The 23677-nt window shown below is 42.8% G+C and overlaps 1 protein-coding gene across 2 annotated transcripts in view; it reads right to left on the minus strand.

Annotated features, from left to right (window-relative positions):
* KIF12 (kinesin family member 12) overlaps positions 1–23677 on the minus strand; it is a 254749-nt gene that overhangs the window by 225155 nt on the left and 5917 nt on the right. For both annotated transcript variants that reach the window (XM_069615347.1, XM_069615346.1), the window contains exon 2: positions 3626–3691. In XM_069615347.1, coding sequence (XP_069471448.1) covers positions 3626–3691 — 66 coding nt within the window. The remainder of the gene's footprint in view (positions 1–3625; positions 3692–23677) is intronic.

The following is a 23677-nucleotide window of genomic DNA, read 5'->3' on the forward strand; positions in this document are numbered from 1 at the left end:
AATGGGAATGGGGAAGGGTAAATGGGGATTGGGGACTTACCGCCCCGCCAACCTCGGAATGGGGCGGTAAGTCCGCCAACCACCATGGCGTAAACGTAGTTTACGCCATGGTGGTAAAGGTACGACCCAGGCGGTAACTTACCGCCTGGGTCGTAATGAGGCCCATACACACCCACAAACCCCTATCTCTCAGTCCCATCCCACCCCCAAACCAAAATTCATCCATACACACAAAACACACACACCAACACACACGGACCCACATACTTACCCTTTCTCATGGGCCTGAACTTCCGGGTCCCGACCTGCCGGTCAGCCTCTGCGCGCTCTCCTGTACGGCAGGGGTGTGACAGTTCCATTTAGAAAGACCACTCCGTGCGGTCACGGAGCAGTCTTTCTAAATCGGTCTTTAAGTGAAAAGATCTTTTTAAAAAGATCTTTTCACTTAAGACCAAAGAAACACACTAATATAATAAACACTTTTCATCCAAGAATAAAAAAGCTTAAAAAACACAAAGCAGAAATGTAAAGTGCAATACTACAGTCACATAACAAAGGTTGCCAAAAGAAAAGTAAAACAGCATCTTCAGCTGGCCCAAACTTATTGAACAATTGATTACGCAGGCTGACCATATTTTTACACCTAACAAATAGATGCTCTAGAGTTTCAACCTCCTTATTACAAAGGCAACATAACCTTGCATGTTTCAACATTTTTAGTCTGGCACCGATAATGTCCAGAGTGGGGAATAGATTTAATTTTAGTCTCAACATAATATACCGACATATTTTAGAAGGGTGCTTCAATAAAAAAAAAGTTTGTAATACATTAAAAGAGTTTATATCATAGATAAAATGGTTTGAAAAGTTATATGTGGTTAGCAAGTCTATCAGTAATCCAATCATGGATATACAGCTTTTTCTTGATGCAAAGTGGATGATTAGATAGTTCCTCTTTAGATGATCCAATTTCACTTAATAATCTTGTGCACTCCTCACCCCGTATGAATACAATTGGACGACAAGAATTCAGATTCATAACATCTTCGAAAAGAGTATATGAGGAGCCTTTGGGGGGACCAAGAAGCCACAGTATAATCTCAGGTGGCCTAACGCAATACGTGAATTAAGGAACAGAAGACCCAATACGTGGCGAACAGGAGACAGAGGAACTCCTTGGAGTAGGGATAAGGACTTTCATCAAATTCTGGCTTTGACCTTTGCCCCATCCCTTTTATCTAAAAACGTTTCAGCACCACAAACAAGCTTAGGTACAACTTTCTGCTGGTAATTTAATAAAGCTGGTGATAAAGAAAATGTACCAAATCTAGCATCTAATTGGCGCAACTGAGTAATGGCAGACAACATTGATGAGGCAAGTGATTGAGTTAACACTTATTTTTCTCTTCTGGAGCATATTGCCAAGAAGTCCCACTTTCAGCTCTTCCTTCTCAAAGGAATTCTACCTTTTTCTCCCCATCCCCCAGAGGCTCAATGTTACATGGGATCTGATTCTCTCTAGGCTTGACTATTGCAATAGCCTCCTCTTGAATCTACCTGCGTCCACTCTGTGAACCCTCCAGCTAATCCACAATAGGGCAGCAAGACTTTTCCTTGGCCCCAAGCCCAGGGACTGCATCTCTCCTGCCCTACAAAGTCTGCACTGGCTCCCGGTTGCTGCATGGATTAAATTAAAATCCCTCTGTATCATCCACAAGGCTGTCTGGGGCGAGAAACCACACTATCTGCAACTCTTACTTACTAAATATTCTCCTTCTAGTCCTCTGCGTCCTCCTCTGCGTCCTCTAGCACTAATTCCTGGTGTGTAAAGCGGTTCGCTAAACAGAGGGTAGGTAGTTGATCGCTTTCCTCAGCTGGTTCCCTTCTTTGGAACAGCCTCCCCCTCCCTCTTCAGATTGAGCAGAACCTTCTTAAATTCTGGAAGAGCCTCAAGACCTTCCTCTTTACCTCTTCCTTCCCTCCCTCTCTCCCTTGCTGATTGCTCAGTAGCTTGATTGGTGTGCATGGCCGTTATGCATCCTCAGGGCCCTGACCTCCTACATCATGTCATCCCAGCTGCTGTCTATCCTCAGCACTTGCCTCGGCTCACCCTCCACCCTTGGAGGCTTGCACTTTTCATTGCAATTCACCAGCTGCTCACCCACAAGCACCACAGCACCTATCCCATTCCCTCTCTCTTCTGCACTTTTATGTTCTGAACACTCACAAGGCAAAGTAAGTTTGTCTTCCCCTCCCCATTGTTTTTGTAATTGTATTATTTTTCTGTATTCTAATTTTTATTGTCTATCATCCCCTGTCCCCTGCATGTTGCCATGTGGGCGCTTTGAAACAGTATTTGCTTCCTGTGTAGCCCCTAGCAAGCGAACAATAAATAAATAAATAAATAAATAAATAAATAAATAAATAAATAAATATAGACGCCCCCAAAATACTTGAATGTATCCATCTTTTCTAGTTTACAGCCTGATAAGAACCATTGGAAGCCCTTCCTCGTTGACCCGCCACATTTTTCAGGGTTCACCACTAGAATTTTGGACTTGTCGACATTGAGAGTCAGGTCTAGATTTTTACAATAGTTATTCACCGTCATCAATGCCTGTTGCAATCCAATTGAGGTAAAATCAAATAAAACAATATCATCAGCAAAACGCAAATAGTGCAAAGCGATCGAGCCCAGTTTGGGTGGCTTCACTGTAATATTTGAAAAGATAGATTTGAGATCCAAAATGTACATGCTAAACAAAAAAGGCGCCAGTTCGCAACCATGGTGCAATCTTCTATCAGCAATAATCCAGCTGGTGTAGGAGCCCTGCTGATCTAGACAAACCCTCATCCTGATGTTTGAATGAGGGCTATCAGAATATTAAGCAGGGCCCCTGGGAACTCCCATTCTGCCAACTTCTCCCATAGCCTTGACCTCTTAACGCAATCAAATACTTTTGTGATATCGAGGAAGGCAACGTAGAGTACTCTATTGGCGTTCACAGCTTGCATAGCAAGTAATAGGATAATCAAACAATTGAATGATGTATTAACCTCCTTTTTGAACCCAAATTGAAAAACATCCAAAATCTTTGCAAATTTTCCCCAAGCTTGTAATCTCTCCAAAATAAAAACAGCAAATATTTAGTAAGAAGAGTCTATTCCCTTTCTTATAAATGAGATGATTTAAAATTCACTATTTTGCCAGATTTTTTAAAAATGTTTTTTCTTTTGAGAATGGGCCAGGCGTTACTCGGATAGTTCAGAGTTAAACATGCCCAGGGCCACTTTTGGGTCCCAGTCTACCCGTTCAATATGTGAAGTACAAGACCAAACAGTAAAACAATGCAACCTGGTGCAATACGGAAAATTAAACACTATCCACCCTTTTCAGAATGGAGGGAAATCACTTCAGAGACTAAAACAGAGGACTTCCGCCCCGTACAGAAAATAAAACTGTCAGCACTCCTTTCAATACATGCAGACATCTGAGGAAGGCACGGCAATATTACATCAACACAATTAATTTAGTGATTGCGGTTTTGCGCTCTCTGACAGGAAAAAAAGCAACTGGCGTCTCTTGCTTTGCCACTGCGCATGACATATGATTTTGCCAACTCACCTGACTGCCACAGATATGTTCTTATCTTTAATGACGTCAGCCTCTGAGGGGTCCTCCAATGAGTTTCTGAAAACAGGAAGAAAGCAGGAAAAGGTGAGCATGGCTAGTGAGTAGCCCATGGCACGAGCACTACCTTAATTTGTTCCTGTAGTTTAAGCAACAACAATGCTGCTTCCTCTGAACTTATGGGAATTGGAACGCTACAATTCCCATAATGCAAAGCAGTGTTAGCCAAAAAGGTGATATAGGCTGCAGGCCAGCTGGTTTTACCAGCCGCCCTTAGAGGGACCCGCTAAGGGACTAGGGAGCTAATAACCGGCCCGCTATTTGCTGGCCCATTATTAGCTCCTTGCCCATTCCCATTTAGCCCTATGGGGGCTCGAATAGGAATGGGGAATGGTTTTCAGAATGGGGACTTACCGGGTCCTCCAAGGTTGGAATGACCCGGTAAATCCCCATTCCGACTACCTGGACCCGGACACGGTTTGGAGGCAGTCATGGCGCTAATAGCACCATGGCTACCTCCAAACTCGTAATGACCCCCAGTGTCTCAGTTCGCAGTGTGTTTGTCATAGGAAAAGGAAGGTTTTAAGACTGCAAAAACCCATGAGCCGGAGTAGGAAAAGCCCCATACCGAACAATGGGAAGCCAGATTAGATATGAACGAGCAGTGATAGAACCGAATGGGAACTAAAAGCAACGCCGCAATAAATGATCCCCCAAGGAGATCAATGCTCTCCATGAGTGCCATATCAAAGGGCCAACCATGGTTTAAGTGTGTTAAGAGGGCCTATTCCACCCGAAGAAATTTGAACCCGGGTGAGGTAGAGAATTTACATGAAGACTTTAATTGCTCCGGCTCTCAATCCCGACAAGAAGTGAGAGGTGGCACCTAGGGCACGCAGACCAAGCAGCAGTGGTAGATGTGTACCAATAAAAGTAGTGGAACTGTGACCCAGAGCGGGGCACAACGTGCAACACATTTTTCAAGGGTTGCAGCCATGCTGGTTGACAGCCAATTGATTTGAAACAGATTTCAGTTTAGCTGTAACTCCTATTGGGTGGTAAAGTGGAGAAATGCGCATTTAACTTCACAAAGTACAGTGCCTGTTCCATACTGTTTTATAGGCCGTAGCCCTTGCCCGTGGAATTTCATGCTGTACTTCTTGTCTACCATTCGCCATCTTGGAATGGTGTGTCTTCTGACCTTTTCTGTGCTTCATTTGCCTAAGGCTCACCAGCTTCCTGTCCTATTCCATATTTTCCATCTGTCACATATTTTTCAGATACTGTGTCCTGTTCCCTTCTGTTTTTAAACCTTCAAACATGACATAAAATCACCACATTTATGTAATAGAAACCTAAGAAACTAGGACACCCACTTGAAATAAAGTAACGTCTTAAAGTATATTTTTTAAAATTGGTTTCTTTTATTGTTCTTCATGCCGGACTCCAACCTCTAAGCGTACCGAACCCATGGTGCTCAGTGTAGTCTTATTTACAAGACCAGAGCAGAGTGTTGTCCCTGAGCTATCCTTGCTGGTATTTCCAGAGAAAACCTGTGTTTTTGAAGTAACACTGAATGTATGCCATTGTACTTTCTCCACAACTCTTAAGCAACCACTTTAGGTCAGTGCTGAATGGGAATCTGAACTGTTCAAAGCGATATTTTTGTAATTTGTAAATTTCCTAGTGTTTTTGTTGTTGTTGTTGAAATTAAGACAGTCAGAAGACGTCTGTGGACCATGTTGGGCAAAATATGTTGTTTCCTACCACCCACCGTTAGGAAAATCTTTCAAACTAGTTAGCCAGTGAAACGTCCGCTGTGTAGTGACCTACTCTGCTGAGCACCCCCTTGTTTGGATCCTTCTCTCTCTTTGTAGAGCCTGAAGAGTTCTTCTCGCACCCTGGTTGTTGTCTAAAGCATAACGCCCCCCACCCCCATTTGGTTATGTCCCAGTGGTGTAGAAAGCACTTTTGCCTGGTCACTGTCCGGCAGGTGAAGATCTGGTGCTGCATAGCACCGAAAAGTCAAACTTGTGCATCACAGGTCTCCTCGTAACTGAGGAGCTCTAATACACAACATTTGGGTTGATCGGTGTTGTTGTTCCTCATAACGCCTTGTGGATGGCCTGCATGCAGTCTTTATTCTAGTGAACATTCTATCGTCCATTGAGGCATTCCTGAACGGCCACAAAAGCCATCAGAACATTTAAGCATATACCTGGCGTTTCTAGTGAGCCGATATGCCCCCAAGAGATGGTGGGCCGACCATGTATGTAACGAACCAAAGCCCAAGCTAAGGGTCCGAGCACATGAGAGTCCCTTAATGAGGGTGGCAGTGCTGTTACCTATAGGATCGGCCCACCACTGAAGGGCATGTCGCCATTAGCACCTGTGTACTTTAAAAAAAGAAACGCTGCAGTGCTGTCATCCAGGGAAGTCCCGCTTCAGTGGTCATGAACATTAAAGAGGGACTGCCGGGAAAACAGCACTAGGTGGCGCCAGGCCTCTCCACAAAGGTACGATCATTAATTTTTTGGGAGGGCAAAACCACTTAGCACCCGTGTAGGGGTGCTAAAATGTGTGGGGGTTGAGAGACCTGGGGAGGGAAGGGGTGCTGGCTGCCCAGGCAGCTCAGAATGCAGGCTTGTATCATACAGTACAGCTTGTGTTCCAGACTGCCTGATTGGCCAGCACCCACATACAGAGTGCTAATAGTCAATGCAGATAAATGTATTAAATGCTTGTTTTCAAGACAAAGCATAACAACATTCCACATACAGCCTGTTTAAAAATGAACACAAAATAATAGCAATAGTGTAGGCCACCCATGCAAAAGAGAGAACATAATCACCAGTCAATAAGTTATTTTAGGTTATGTTATGTTATGTTATTGGGTATTTGTATAGCGCCTTTTACCATGATTTCAAAGTGATGTGGGTTGAGCGCCCTGTGGGACCATAGTCCAGGTCAGTGGAGACAGTAATGTAGTAAAACGTGCTTGGGTGCACTTGATCTGTGTGCAGCCAGTGTGGATTAAGTGGTCTGAAGCTGCATTCTAGTGCTAGGCGTGGTGCAGTCGTTGTGTGAGATCAGTTGAATGTGTGCAGCAAGGCCAAGTAGACTTGGGTATCAGCATTCTGGCTGTGCTGGAGTTTGTGAATGAGATTATGTTTGCAGCTAGGCCGGTTTTGTGGGGTATAGCTGTGTTCTAAAGACTGTTAAGGTAATCACGGATGTGTATAAGTATGTATGCAGCTAGGCTGAATTAATTGAGTGGTATAGCTGCATTCTATTGTTTGTTGGTGCAGAGGAATGAGTTAGCCTAATGGTGTGTTTAAGTGTACGTGTGCTTTCCGAGGGGACCCTTTTCCCTGATGAGCTTCGAGTGTCTGTCGAGGGGATGGTATCTCCCTTTGATTCAGGCTGTTAGGCTAGTCCCCCCTGTGTCTCGTTGGGTCAATTGCTTTTGGCAAAGTCTGACGGGCGGTGACAGGCAGGTCTGTCCCAATGCTAGTCGTTACAGTATAGGTGCTAGAGACACCCTCGGTTGGTAGTTCTGCTAAATAGATTTCCCGATAGGTCGTTCTGGTAAGTACATTCACAGATAGGTGGGATTAGCAAAGAATAAGTGCTAGACGGTCCTCGGTATGTAGTTCTTCTCCTGGGATTTCCAAGAGTAGGATTAGCAAGCATGGGCATTTCCTGGACTGATAGTGTCATGCATATTTGCAGGGCAATGGTCAAGCTCATAAGTGCTATTAGTGCTCGGGTTGGTAGTTCTGCTAGATAGATTCCTGTAATAGGTAGTTCTGGTAAATACATTCCTAGATAGGTGGGATTAGTAAAAATAAGAGCTAGACAGCTCCCGGTATCCGGTTCTGCTCATGGATTTCCAGATGAGTAGGATTAGCAAGCCTGGGCGTTTCTTGGACTGATAGCTGAGTGCATAATTGCATGCCAGTGATCAAGCTCCTAAATGCTATTAGTGCTTGGATTACGAGTCTAGCACAATCCGTCCAGATTACTGGAGATAGATATCTCTAGGCCTCAGAGCATACGGTATTCCTGCTGGAAGAAGGCAATGATTCAACTCTGTCATGTACATTGATGCAAGTGCGAATTGGGTTTAAAGTCTTGGGCAAAGGCTCCAGATAATGCGGATAGACATCGTCTGGCCACGGGACTCTTAAAGGGCCTGTATTGAACTGGTTACCATGCCACTTTTTGGTTGTGGTGGTAAGTCGAGTGGTCAGGGTGTTCCCTTATATGTTTTGGGGGGAAGAGACAGGTTTTGAATGCCTTCCAGAAAGCCTTGTAGTCTTCGCTGTGTCTAATGCAGGGAGGCAGTGAGTTCTACAAAGTTGGTGCCAGGGTTGAGTAGGCGGAACCTCCAGTCCTGGCCGAATTGGAGGAGGGCAGTGCTTGACCTCAAGGTGTGAGTTGGGTGGTAAGGTGTAATTTTTTCTTGTAGATATTTGGGGCCTGCTTTGTGCACCGATCGGTGGGTAATGCATAGGATTTTGAAGGTGGCCATGTGTCCAACCGGTAGCCAGTGTAGGGTGCGGAGAGCAGGTTAGATGTGGTCCCTTCGTCCCAATGCGAGAAGCAGTCTGGCAGCCGAGTTTAGCTGGTAGGCTGGTGCACCCAGGTAGAGGGAGGTCGCATAATCAAGCCTAGACATGACCAGTCTGTTGGGGTAGGTGAGGTAAGGGAAGATGTGCTTCAGGAACCTAAGGTAGAAAGGACGGAATTTGGATGCATTGTTGATGTGGTGAGACAGAGATAGGTCAGAGTACATTGGGCAACCAAGGTTTTTGACAGTGGTGGTGGTCGGAGGGCAGGGGGGCCCGAGTGAAGGTGGCCAGGGAGTCGATTGGGGGAATAGAGCAGTTTCTGCTGCATACCATGATCTCCGATTTCCCTGGGTTCAGAAGGAGATGGTTAGTTGTCATCCAGCAGTCAATGTCAGTGAGACATGCTGCTAGGTCAGGGCGAGGGTAGGTGGTTGATTTAGGAATTCTCAAGATGATTTGTGTGTCATCCGCATAGCAGGTGAGGATGTGCCAGTGGATGATCCTGGGCAGGGGGGTCATGTGAAGGTTGAAGAGAAGGTGTGAGAGGCAGGCGCCTTGCAGTACTCCAGTGTTCACTGGACATGCAGTGGAGAGGAAAGGAGGGAGACGGTGATTTGCTGTGTATTAGTGAGGAATGAGGTGACGAGTTTTGCCAGGAATCGGGTGTTGGAGAGGATCCTGTAGTTGATTGGTGGAGAGGGTCAAGAGCTGCTTTTTTAAGCAGAGGTTTGACATGCGCAGTTTTGAAGGATTCGGGGAAGTTGCTGGAGGTGAGGGAATCGTTTAGTATGGACCTTGCCAGTTCTCCTGCGCAAGTGGAGGTGAAGATTTCTTTGAGGAGAGAGGCAGGACAAGTGTTGAGAGGGGAGCCAGAAGTTAGGCTCTCGGACAGTATACGGATAGTTTGAGGAATTCCTTGCTCGAAATAGGGTTAAAAGAGCAGAATGAAGGATTCTCAGTAGGGGGGCTGGTTCTTGAGGAGTGGGTGTTGGGAGGGCAGACAAGTCGAAGAGCTTGGCGTTGAGGGTCGCCGTCTCTCTAGGGCTGTTTTGTGGAAATGTTCAGCGAGGGAGTTGCAGAGAGTTTGTGAAGAGGCAGTCGGGTTTGTGGTGTAGGAAGGGTTTAAGAATTCTGTGATGATCTGGTGGAGCTCTTTGCTGCTGCTTGGGCAGCTCAGGATCCTTTTCTTATAATAGGCTTTTTTGGCCTTTCAAATCACAGTTTTGTTGTTTCGGTAATGGTGGGCGGGTACTGATTTGCTTTGCGAGTTCTGGAGGCTCGACATTTGCGCTCAAATGAGTGGTTTGGGTTTTGAGAGACTTCAGGTGAGGGGTGAACCATTTGGGAATAGGTCATATGTGAGAGGGAGTGGACTTGGAGGGAGTTGGCGGAAGGAGTGCGTCATTTGTTATAATCAAACTGTAATGTACAAACCAACAATGCTATTTCACACAAAAATCCTTCTTGTTACTGATTTGATTTGTAAATGTATTATATAATTGATTCTCTGTCTTTCCAGAGAAGGAAGAAAAAACTAATGTAAAGCTATACATACATAATTTGGTTTCCCATATTAAGACAACGGAATGCCTCCCTAAGAAAGTCCAAATTAAAGTGGGGGCAGTGGATTGGAATTGGTTACCTGACCTCTATTCTAAATTCAAGGTTAGAAGCAATTTAGACATGGTCCGTGGCATACGGTATATATTTGTTCTATTAATTACCTGTGCGCTTTTGAAGTCCGCTTAGAAAGTCTGCTGTAACCGCTGCGGAACGCTGTGCAGATTGTGCTGACTTTGTGCTACTTCAGGAGCTTTCATTCACCAGATCCATTGGTATGGGACTTGTATTGTGGGACTGTACTAGTGAATTATGAAACGGACTCTGAAACTGACTAGCAAGACACTAGCAACTGTTACAACTGTTGCCATTTGTTGTTTCAGGTCTGTGTCTGGACAATTCTCCACCCACTTTTCCCAGCATTCCATATCAACCCAAGACGCACGCTTTTGAAGTCTGCTTAGAAAGTCTGCTGTTACTGCTGTTAGAGCGGTTACAGGGTTATTGCGAGAGGGCTATGACTGATCATTTTCAATTGGTGTTATTGTATTGATAATACTTCATTTGAATGTTACATGTTGTATTAAGAGTTAAAAATCTAACCTACAAGTAACCATCTATTGAGTACCGGAGTTTGGGTTAGGACGCTGCATGTGAAGGCGAGGGATTGCTTACACGCTCAAGTTGGGAATGCCGGCTAACAGGGCAGTGGCCCGTGCGTCGGTATTACTGAAAGCGGCAACGCAGAAAGCTTCCCCCACAATTCCGCTGAAAAAGAAATTAAGTGGACAGCCGCTACGAACACCTGATAGGAAGAATTCAGCAGTCGATATTCGGGGCTTCTGTGTACCTAGATGTGAGGCAGATACTTTATCAACAGTGAGCATTGAAAGTAACACTGTATGCAATGCTACACCGCCTGCAACCAAGAATACTTATATCAATGTCCAAGAGACCAGAAAGCAGACACCAATAAGTCAATTTCAGACACAACACTTAAAAGTTTAGTCTGCAATTCACAGCAAGCAGCTGAAACAGCTATGCTTATTGATCTCACCTCTCAAGCAAGTAGCTCCTTAGGCATTGTGTATAACACTGACCCATTGATTGTGGCGGGTGAAGAGGTTCAAAGCCAGACTATCGCGACAATTCCATTCAATACTCTGGGGTCAGGGGCTTCAAACCAGTATGACACGTGTGTATTTGTGAATAATCAGGGCTCTCCTGTTTGTCCATCCCCGATAGTAAAGGATAGGACACAACAAAACAATGGTAGTTTATGTGGCTCTCCCAGCCTTTTTGATCAGCTTACACATCCGTCCCCTGGGCTTACATCATCATTTGTGCAACCAACTCCGCACAAAACTCTTAAAACTGTGTTACCACTTAGTGCCACCTGCACCTGAAAATGCTGCTATATGTAGCTCTCATACAGCTCTGTTGGAAATAACTCTCAATGCTATAAACATGTCAATTATGTCTCTGTTTAAACTATTTGAACCTCTAGACACAAAAATGACACAGCAGTCTTTATAGTTAGATCAAGTAGTTCAACATCTGAAGGACCTTAGCACTGCTGTTAATGGAAGGACATCCTCAAACAACATGCGGGTTACATTTGTTCTGCCTTCCAATAAACCACAGGGCAGCAAATAGACCACAAATATGCACGTTTTAGAGAACGGCAGCATTACCATTAATTGCAGATATTATTCGTCCAATAGATCCTGTGATAGAGAACAGTCCTTCAGTTCCTGCGATTTTACTTAATTCGACTACTGATACCTCAGAGACTGCTGGAAAAAAAAAACATTGCACAATGATGTATAATATATTTGATGTAAAATCAAGCGTAGGAGATAAACCTGAGATGACTCTCTTAAAAAAAAAACAAGAATCAAAAAAATACACTGCATGTGTTAAAATCTGATATCAAGCAGTTTGTCAAACGCATTCAGGAGGCCCATAAATCTGCAATCAAAACTAGTGATTCCTTGAGGACAAAATATAATAGGTTAAGACATTAAAAACGACCAATGTCCACGATGAATGCAGATGTTGACCTACCTCTTGATTATCCACCCCTAACTCAGTGTCACTAATTGATGAATCTAACAAGGGAGGAAAAGATAATGGTCTATGTGTCGATTAACTACAACCAGTGACTTTGGCGAAGGTGGTAATGGCTGAAAGAGAGAAGACTGTCAGTGGTAACAGCAGTGCTTCACATGTGATAACATTGGAACCTGCAACCTACATGAAACATACTATCACCAATACCCACACGTTTGACAAATCAAGAGGGGTGTCCAATGACATGCTATAAATCTAAACACACTTTGTTGGAAAATAATTACCATCGGTTTATATTAAAATGTCGTCCTTCCCCTTATCCCATGTATGATCTCAATCGGGCGAGTGTGATGGTAATATTTCACGAAATAGATCTTAGAGACATTGCGTCCACAGATATTAACCAGGTGGAGTTCTTAAACGAGGAAAATCTGGGGATTGTTAGACTGTGGATAGCGTCCAACCTAGTGCGAAACACCATCTGGCAGGCCAGAATGGAACTATTCTCCATGGGTTTTCTCCTAGCTGTTGATCCAACAACGCTGAGTTCTGCCACAGGAAGTGAGTATGACAATACTAGAAATAATCTCACTGTACAAAGACCAATGAAAATATATCAATCACAAAATTCAGAGCAACAATCACAAATTGATTTCGGTTCATGTATTGAAGAACACACTACACTAATGTTGCCCTTCAGGAGACGTGGATGGTTGAACACCCTGTATGGGATGGCCATGAAATTATTGCACAACCAGCCAAAGCTAATCCTAGGGGACGTCCATCATCAGGGTTGCTGATTGCGATAAAGATAGGCCAAGGACTTACGATCCACCCATGGGCAGCTCAAAATTTCTTTCTCCAATTAGTTAAAATCACACACGCAGCTGGGACGATAGCTTTGATTAATATGTACCGCAACCCTCTGACCTTAGCAGATCATGTGTTCTTTCATGAACTTGAACTGCTGTTTAATGTTATATCTCAAACATCGGAAATAACTAGCACTATTCTTGTGGGCGATTTAAACCTACAATGTTTAAATCCCTCGAAAGTAGCCAAAAATCCAACATGTGCACGATGGTTTATGTTTATGGCACATCGTAATAAGATGATGCTGAATGGATCTATACCAGGTGATGTCCCTGGGCAAAACACATGGGGTAGAGGACAACGTAGATCCATTATTGATTATGTCTACACAGATGGATGCAGGGTCCAAAATGTTACTCACTTTAAAATGACGTCCCAACCGTTTAGCGATCATCAAATGTTGACTGTTAAATGGAACCATGATTCCGTAGTGTATGATTCCAACCAAAAAAGATACACATATCATCTCATTGCTAATAATTCGAGAATCCGCTTTCGGTGGACTGAAAATTCATTGAGGCATCTTAATGATAAAATCTTAAAAAATCAATCCAGCCCACAGAGGATAGAAGAACCATACAATGCTACTTTACAGATATTTAAAGTACACTCTAATACAAAAACTCTTGCATATTTTAAACCAAAACATGTCTTCAATGCTGAAATCCAAAAACGCAAAAGCAAGATGCGTCGACAAAAGAAATCAGCCTTATTGTTACCATTGGCCATTAGAGCTCAATCTATCCATCAGATACAACGCACATATCTAAACTGAGTGAGATCCCATAAGAGCGCCCTATATTAAACTGATAGAGAGGTGATGCTCAAGGCAATTGTACCGAAAAATACAGCTGAAATTTGGTCCCTCTTGAATGTGGCAAGTCATGCTAAACAATCGCTGATACCGATCAATGTACTACTTGGAAGTAAATGGGTAACGTATTACACAGACTTATACGCTGCCCCTTGTGTAGGCCCACCCCTTGTGTATGCCCGCGCATTTGCGTAATAATGAACACAAGTAACCAGTGCTTACATATACAAGAAGATGATATATTAACATTCATAAAAAAAGCATCCAACACCCGAGCTCCAGGGCCTGATGGATTTACTAACTTAATGATGAAGCAACACCCACAACTATGGGCTTGTATTCTGTTTAACATCTTTTCCTTCATCATTAAGATGAATTATATACCAACTTCTTGGCGGTCATCTATAATTATACCAATCTTTAAGCAAGGCGACCGTTGCTGTCCGGCTAATTATAGGCCGATTGCCCTCCTGGACATTCCATGGAAAATCTTTTCGCGATTAATTCTGAGGGACTGCAATCAATTTACTCACGATAACATCAATTATTCATCACTACCAACAAATAAGGCAACCTTTATATTTTGTTTTTGTTGATTTTAAGGCTGCTTTTGATTCAGTTTCCTGTGAGCTGTTGTTTGAGAAATTGGCACAAGAAGGGAGTCCCCCATATTTAATCAATCTCATCCAGGCTTTGCACACTGACACTAACCTCCAAGTAAGACTCGACCTACAAGGATCCCCGTCACCTGCAATTAAAACCTATCGACGGCTAAGGCAGGGGTGCATATTGGCATCTGCTTTGTTTAACTTTTTTTAATCTGATATTGGTAGAGCATTTGAGGATATAGTGTCAGATGCTCCAAAATGAGCAGGTAGGGCCCTTGCAGCCCTTCTTTATGCAGATGATCTTGTGCTACTTTCACAGACACCTCGTGGCTTAAAGAATCGTTTAGATGCGGTTGCGGCTTACATAGCAAATAACTTATTGACCATTAATCTAAAGAAAACCAAGCTGATGGTATGTAATACAAAGATGATGACTAAAAACGGGATAAATAAACACTATATGAAATGGCACGTCCAAAACGAAGTGCTTGAAGGAGTGCCGCAATACACATATTTGGGTGTCGTTATTTCTGGTACGAAAGATATAGTTTATTTGACGAGCGTAAACAACAAACTGGACATGATGACAAACCAAGCTGCAATTATTCAAGCCAAATATAGCAATTTCTCGATAGTACCTGCAATAACCTTTTTTAGACAAAAGGTAACTCCGGTATTGCTTTATGGGTCTGAAACTAAACCTGTCATCTCAGACAATATTTGGGCAAGATATGAAAGCAAATACTAGAAACGCATTCTAGGATTACCTAGATCTAGTCATATTGCTTGGATCAGAATTGAATTGGGGCTCATATCACTGTATGCGCGTTACCTTTGGCAAATAACTGCTCTATATAGGAAATGCCTCATGGCCGTGGACTCAAGCAAATTGATAAGTGTACTATCTAAATTTGTTTTCCAATCGCAGGATAGCTTTATTTCTAAATGGCGTGAGGTTGTAGTAAACCTTTCTGGCAGATGCTGATGTAACTCTGAATGATCTTCTCACAAACCCGACTAGAGTTAAAACTAAATGATTCCAAAATGATTGGCGGCTCACAAGACAGAAATGTTTATTACATTGTGACTTACCAAAAAATCTGTTTCTGCTCAAAAAATGTAGTCACATCGAGCCATACTTGTGTCAATCACTATCAGTGGCACATAGAAATCAATTTCTCCATCTACGGCTCAATTTATGGATGACGAAAGACGTGCAAGCAAAACGTAGACTTATTCCATCACAAGAGAACGTTTGTCGGTTTTGTGAGACTATTGATCAGCCGGAGACTGTCCGACACTTGATGATAGAATGCAGGATGCTTAGACACAAGCGTGAACAACATCTTAAACGTGTATTTCGAGAGTACAAGAACCTCAATCCTGAGACATTATGGTGGATAATCTTTGTGGGCAAATAACAGCTGTTAGAATTGCAGTAATTGCCTTTTTGAATGATCTTAAGTTAGACAATGTTTAAACACGTCACAGCCTATCATGCCAGTCATTTTTAATGATGTTAGGAATTCTATATGGTAATATGACAGTAGCAATGCTGGTAGGTAATTTTTACACCCTAACATGGTACCTTGCTCTTTTTTCTTTTACTCTAAATACAGGTATTTTACTCACTTGGGTAGTTCTCTTTTCTTGTCTTTGCTTTTTTATGATTAATGGTGATGTTATGTCTTATTATTATTATTATTACCATTAGCATTATTATACTTAGAACTAGAACAATTTAATTTTTGTTAATTTTTTTTGGGAGGTTTAGGCTTACGAAGAATCAAGTGTAAACTGGCATGTTTTTTTTCTTTTTCTTTTTTTTCTTTTTCTTCTCCTTTTAAATGACCAATATGTATTATGCTTAGTGGCTAAATGTTGATATGAGTTTTGACATGATTTTATTTTTAGTGTCATTGTACATGAATATTGTAACTGATTAAGTTCAGTTATATCACAATAATAAAATGTTTTTAAAAATAACCTGCTAAGACCATATTTATTTATTGAAATTGCATCTGTGTGCTATGCTGCAATCTGAGCCAGCCCGCCGACCTTCTATATAGTACAATCTGAGCGCTCAGCCTCGCTATCAAATAGTGAACCAGATCTTCTCAAATCTTTTTTTTTTTACTTTAGATTAAGAGTTATGAATGTTGGGAGTTTAAGAAAGACCACCTTGGCACCTCCCCATATCTCCCTGAGGAGTACAGACCAACTTCCGGTCTCACATTTTTCGGTTTATTTCATTTGCCTTCTGGTCCCTGGGGTACTGCATTGATAAATGGGTACAAAAACTGCAAGCAATAGAAAGCAAGTACAAAACAGCAAGGGATGAGCAATCTCACGTATCATAGGGCAGCATGGACACATCTGAGAAAGAGACACATTTCCGCCATAGGAATGATCTCCCACTAGTAGAACCAGCCCCTAAATTCACAAATGTTGGCAGGTGGGAGGGGGAAATGACAGCAGGAGAAGGTAGACCACTCCCCAAAGTGCCAATCTTTTGCACTTTCACAATCAGATGGTGTGCAAACAAAAATCAGTCTTTGTAGTTCTATGTCTTCCCCCGGGTCTCCCAGCAGGGAGCATATGTATCTCCCGGGCTCAGGAGTGGAACCTGATACTGCTTCCCAGAGAAATATGAAAGGCTGTACCTGTGAGACACTAAGAGCAAGGTGCCAGAGACACCTTAGAACCGTGATTCAGTCTCCTAGTGGACTGTGCCCCGGAGGTCCAATCAGTAATATTTGGGAGGTCTGAGATTTTCCCCAACAAGCTGTGCGGTGAACCCAACTAAAAAGGGGAGCACGGTGAGATGGAAACCAACACTTAAGTCTATGCTTTAAAATAAATGTAATGTGTACGTTTCATTGTAACAGCATAGCTTTGCAGAATGTATCTCATACATAATCGCATCCTTTCACATCTCTTACCCTGAATTCTGCCTGGTACTCTCCAATGACCTCTCTCCCACCTTACACCGAACTACCAAACATTGTAGCATCATTTATTTAATTTAATTAAAGAGAATATGACCATTGCCCACAAGCGATCTTGCCATGCGTTGGACAAGAGACGAATTCAGCCTGAGTGATGCACTATATAAATGGTCAATTGATGCTGCGCTGTATATTTTTAAGCCGGGCACTGATAGGTCTATTTACGTAGTTCACACTTAAACAAATTTCTTCTGGTTGATACCAGCTTGGTCGGCTAAGAAAAATAAGGCACAGTGATGTAAAGTGGCTTGCCCAAGATTGCATAGCTTGGTAAACGGGTGAATCCAGGAATTAAGTCCAGGTTTCTGGATCTAACGTTTGCAATTTAGTTGGTACACTACGTCTCCTCCCTTTCCGGCCTTAACGTTCACATCTATGTGCAATGCTTTCTCCATAGTTGTCTTTCAATGGCTAAAGTAGAGGTATATGTCCAATAAAGCATACTGAAGGAAAGCACGATCACAAAGTTGGAGAATTGTCACCGATCAGAAGAATACCTCATAAAAAGTACCACTGGGATAAAATGGGCAATTCTGAGAGAAGATTGGGTCAATACAATAGATCAAAAGCACAGTTACACTTTAGCCAAAGTATTTTCTACCCTCGATAAACGTGAGGATTTCTACCTTCATATTTAAAGTGTTTTCCAGATTCCCGCTAGAGGGGGGAATTTTTGGGATTCCGCCAAAACTTGGTACCGACGGGAGACATTTTGGCAATTTGCAACATGGAACTCTATAGAGATGATAATTGTACGTTGTGTCGGGAAACATCAAGACAAAGCTTAAAACATATCATGATCGAATGCCACGCAGTCCAGGCTCAGAGAGTTAAGCACTTTATACATTTCATTGAAAAAGAAGGGTGGTTAAACACTGAGGTCTTTTGGGAGAGACTATCCGCGGCACATGAAACACTCCTTCCTGTTTAAGTTTTGAGAATGCTGAATGATTTGGGTTTTATTCGTTTGTGAAGAGATTGCAGTATGGAAGGGAGCGTTATATAAGTGTTCTATATAAGTGCTCTATATTGTGTTGTGAGTATTGAGCAGTTGTCTGCAAATTTTGTTTATTTTTAATGTTTTATCGCTTTTGTAATGATGTTTTATGTGAAAAGTCTATTGTATTGACTAAACCACATTAATAATACAAATTAAAAAAATAAGGAATACTTGCAAAGCATCCAACCCAGCAACATATAGGAAATGTTTATAGAAACATTTTAGGTACACAAAATATGACTCAATCTGAAAAGGTCAAAAGGTCAAAAGGGCACAACCGAGCATGTGTATTTGCAAAAGGAGTGCAAGGCAATCCATCCAAGTACATGAATTAAAAATGTACCAATGTCAATCTCCACACAGATGGTCAAATGCAAGGAAGGAAAACAACTGTGTGCATGTTCAAGTAACCACAGTCCAATGACTTACCAGGAGTAACTTTACACGAAGGTGACAACTTGGTTAAAAAAAGCATTCACCAAAAATACACTTTGGCGATTGATTGTTGAACAGCATACACCTTACCATGGAGGACCACAGTGACAACATAGCTCGGGGTGTAGAGCTGCGTGTGATCTCTATGTCACAGGTTTGAATCCAGATAGGGATGACATGGTGTTTAATTCTTCCGAGGTCAATAAAACAAGCATCTTGTTAGGGCATACTGACTCCCCCTTACCAGCCCTCACAATGGAGGTGTCGTCAGGAAGAAGACCGACCTTTGGCTCTGTTGTGGTGGGCAGCGCCTCATCTTTAGAAAGCACTGACAGTGCTCGTGCTTTCCTGATTAGCCTTCTGCGGTATGGCATATGCGGTGGAGGAAGAACGGTGCCTTTCACGGCTCCTGGCTGCTATCTGGCAGCTATGGACAGTGCGCCCTTTCTAGCGGCAACATGCCAGCAGGACGTGATCACACATGGATTCCAGGTCAGATCCTGGACCATACAAAACCGCAATTATCAATGGATAAGTGCAACCCCTCCATTCATTTGTAAAATACTTTGCACCTTCAGGGCGCTACCGGAAAACATCCCTTCCAAAAGCAAAACCCTGCATGAAGGCAAATATTATAGACGATTCGTGGTGTGTGTGTTTGAAGTTCGTTTATTACATTTATTAATCAATTTTGTTAAAAACCAAGACATTTGTTAGAAATAACCACATATTAAACACATTCACAGTTCATATTTTTTTTTAAAAAAAGAGAGTTAATTTTAACAGTATATATCTCACATCTAGAAAAAAACACCTATCATACCGAAGCCAGTGATCACATCTCACCCATTCTTACTTACATACCAACTATCATTCACATTCATACGACCCACCATACGTACTGTGCAAAAAACCGCAATGCTAGTAACTTCGTTCTAAAACTAGAACACCCATCTGTTAGGGCAAGAGACATTTTTTTGTGTTTCACAGAAACTTATTTCAACAACAAAATTGTTTCTTTTACTGAGTTCTTAAGGCCAGAGTTCAAAGAAAACCCTTTTTATGAACCTGTACTAATGACCATATTTCGAAGAAAACTCAAGGCTACCCAAATGCGAAGCAGTGGGAGCTAAGGTGTTGTCTACTCGAGTTTCGGGAACCACAATAGACAGACAAATCTTGCTATTTGGTGCACCTCATCGGGACATACATATACTTGTTTTACAATCAAGGAACAATTTATATTAGCAAAGTTCGGCTCGATGTGTAATACGTGTCATCCAGATGTTCCATCTACATTTTCTTCCCATTCGAGAAGTGTTCACCTTTCTATGAGTCAATCTGTGTTTCTGTGGACATTATTTCAGCCCAAAGCTGAAGGTATGGCAGAAGCCAGCCGAAAAGCAACGAGGTACCATATGTTGATGTAGCTTACTTCCGTGCAGTGTGTTTCCACAATCAAATTTATGTGGTAGCTGCCAGTGCTTTTCCGATTTTTTCTTGGGGCAGAAACTATTCTATCTTGCAACAAATGTTCCTCATTGTCGATTGGAGGGCACTTTGCCAACTTCCTTCATATCCTACTAGGAACCAATTTTCATGTGGTGGAGCACATGTCCCCTATCTTGGGAGTCGAAGTTCATGCTCCCATCTGTGGGTCTCTATTGTGCGTGTCCGACAATGGCTCCTAATCCACTGCAAGGGCTGCTGCACCTTCGCAAGGCGATCCGCATACACCTCTTGCTGCCGCCGATCTCAAAGATAGAGCCTGGAAACATAAAAGAACCAAGAAACACAGAAGACAGAGTCTTCATGAGCATTCTCTAAGCCACACGACCATTCGAGAGGGGCACAGTTCCCAAGGACCTTGGTTGCCACAGACATCAACAACAATAATTATCAGCGAGCCTGCGCTACGTGGCCGACCCCCTCCCCTTTTTTTTCTTCCCACCAGGCCTTGACTTTTAAGCCAAAACTCTGGTGCAGTAACTGGGGATACCAGGATTAACATAGTCCTGACGAGACCAGCGAATTAATACTCTGGGGTCTGTGACTGAGAACAGTCTTCATTTGTGTTTCATGCCAGGTGGGGGGTTACTTGGGTGTGCCTCAAAACCTGGGAGAGCAGAGTGGAGAGATTTTGAATAATTACTGCAAACTGATGCTCTCTTTCATCTCCCACTCTGTAGCTCCTGTGTCATGGTAACATTGTTTTGATTATTTGGGGGTGTTGAAGTAAACGCATCCCTGCCTTGTGAATGGTTTCCCCTCCACCTGTCTATCATAATGGAGGGGAGATTACTCATGATTTTGGTGGATTCCAACTTTCTGAGGAGTCCACATCCCGACCAGTCCACGCTTGACATTGGATAAACATTTTCACCTGATTTGCGAGGCAACGAACCTCGGGGTAATCTTCGACTCCAAACTTTCCTTTTCTCCTCACATCTCTGTACGTCTCAAAAAGGCCTAACTACCAACTGCACCTCCTCAGAGGCATTCTTCCTTTCCTCTCCTTCCCCCAGAAGCACAATCTTCAGAGCGTTGGTTCTCTCTAGGCTAGACTATTGCAACAGCCTCTTTCTAAATCTGCCTGCTTCTACTCTCCGCCCTCTGCAAGAATTGCCCTTGGCCTCAAGCCTTGGGATCGTATTTCTCCAGCTCTGAAATCTCTTCATTGGCTCCCAGTGGCTGCAAGGATTAAATTCAAGACCCTTTGCATTGTGCACAAGCCTTTCTGGGGCCTGGGCCCACAATACCTTCAACTCTCCCTCTGTAAATACATTCCTATTCAAGCTCTTCATTCCTTCACCTCCAACTCCCTCAGAGTCAGTCGCTTCTCCAAGCAACGAGTTGGGGCTAGATCACTTTCCTCGGCTGGGGCCTCCCTCTGGGACAGCCTCCCTGCCTCTCTGAAACTTGAGGAGAACCATCTTCGGCTCCGGAAGCGCCTCAAGACCTTCCTCTTTGCTTCTACCTTCGCTCTTCCTCGCCCCTGCTAATCTGTCTTCTTTGGCACCAGGCACCTGGTTACCCTCTGGTTTCGGGCTCAGAAAACTGCCCTCCCAGCCACACACCCACACTGCCTCCTGGCAACCCCTGCACTTTGGTCTGTATCTTTAACCCTACAGTCCCCTTCCAGCCCTTATCAGATACCTGTTTTCTACACCTTATGCTCGCACTTACCACCTGCTGGCCGCACTACTTGTTGTTCTATCATGTGTTCAGCACGTTCCACGCACCCCGACCTCTCGCACTTGCCCCCTTCCCTGTCCCCTGCACTTGCACGTTCTCAATGTCATTGGGCCTAGTAAGATCGTTGTTTTGTCCTCCCTTGTTTCCCTTCCCTTGCCACGTCGCGCTCTCAAACCCTTGTCTATGGGCGCAATACAAACAAAATACCATATCATAATATTTGACTTTACTGTCACCTTTGGCCAGGGTCCCAGAACACAATGGCTGATGCCCTGTCCAGAGCTTAACATGAGGGCATAGAGTACCCCATAGGCAACCCCTTCCTTTTCCAGATAAGATCATCGCCTTGATTACCCAGCCACTGGTTATCTACAAAAGCATCCATTGACCATCCATATTGCCAAATCGGCCACATTCCATATTATCTCTGCAAAGGGACATTAGACATCTAAATAGTCCTTCAGGGATACGTATAATAGCCAGGCCAATCCATAAGCCATCCATAACGTACCCGTAAGTGTCAAGTGTCTTAAGTGGCCGCACCGAGTTCAAGGAAGTCAAAAAACATCTTCTCCTTTCTAAAAATACAGACCGTTGTCATGTAAGGTTAAGAGTGAGACACTGATCTCCTATCTTGAAACCCTGCTGTGAAGGTATGATACTCCTATATTTTGTAGTGGTTCAATCTACTAATCTATTTTTTTAAAATATGTTTGCATGTGAGCCTATCACAAAAATCTGGTGATACCATGTTGGATCACTCCAAGCACCCCTTTTTAAGAACAAGCACTTACTTCACTGCCCTTTCCTGGAAGATGGAATTGCCACAGAACCGAATACGGCAGCTTGTGGTGAGTCAAAAGCGTGTTACGAATATGTTTGTGTTACAACAGCTCTGTACTTTGAGAGTTTGTACCTAATTGTACCACACAAACTGCCTATTACTTTCGTTAATTATGTGATTCTGTCAACATTACTGCAATTCAATTTGTGCTACTTTTTGTTGTCTTTTAATTATTAGCTCTGCACTGACCTTATAAAAATGTTCTTCTAAAAAACTCTCCCTCGTTTTTTTCAATGTGCTAACTTCTGAACTATTCCAATTTAATGCTCAAAAATGACCATATAATAAATAACTGATTGATTCAATTTACAATAGATAGTCTACAATATATTAGGGAATTGATTCCCAGAAATTACCCTTTTCTTTGTTTTGAAAAATAATTTCTTCTTTTTCTCCCCTCTCCTTTCTCATTCTCATCATGACTCTTCTTCTCCCCTTTTCCTTCTTTTTTTGGCCTCACTTGCTACACTTGGGAAATGGAAAGGGGATTTTCCCCACAAAGTAACAATGTTATCGTTTTGTAAAAATTGTAAATCAATTGAAAAAGTCATAAAAAAAACATTCTAAACGATTTACTTGCTAAGTATTTAGACAGGAACATTTCTGATTGTTGTTGGGATCATATTTCCCCGGTTCCTGATTGAGTAGGCAACCCCTCCCTTCTGTGTTTGATCTACTAAGGATGAAAACAGCTGAAATAACCTTTACTATGGGATGGTCCCCACTCACGAGGATCTACATTAACATGTTAGGTCAACGTGCTTTACCAGAGGAGAAATAGCCATTTGCATATCAGTCTGGTCCCGGACACAAGGGACAGTCAAGTACCGAAATGATCAGCAATTCTCCTCTGAACACAACTAGCAACCCCAGACATGTGTGTGTGCCTTGCTGAGTGTCATCAGTGATAAGTTCAAAATTAGGCAAATGTGTAAAAGCCCCTCATGAGTGGGGAACATCCCAAAACCCTGTTATTTGGCCATGTTCGTTCTCAGTAGACAGGCTCCCACATTTTTGAAAAATCACTTTACGGAAGAAAGCTTTTTTTCAGTTCTATAGTGC

This window comes from Ambystoma mexicanum, chromosome 9, assembly GCF_040938575.1.
Source record: "Ambystoma mexicanum isolate Mex_15411 chromosome 9, UKY_AmexF1_1, whole genome shotgun sequence".
Lineage (NCBI taxonomy): Eukaryota > Metazoa > Chordata > Amphibia > Caudata > Ambystomatidae > Ambystoma > Ambystoma mexicanum.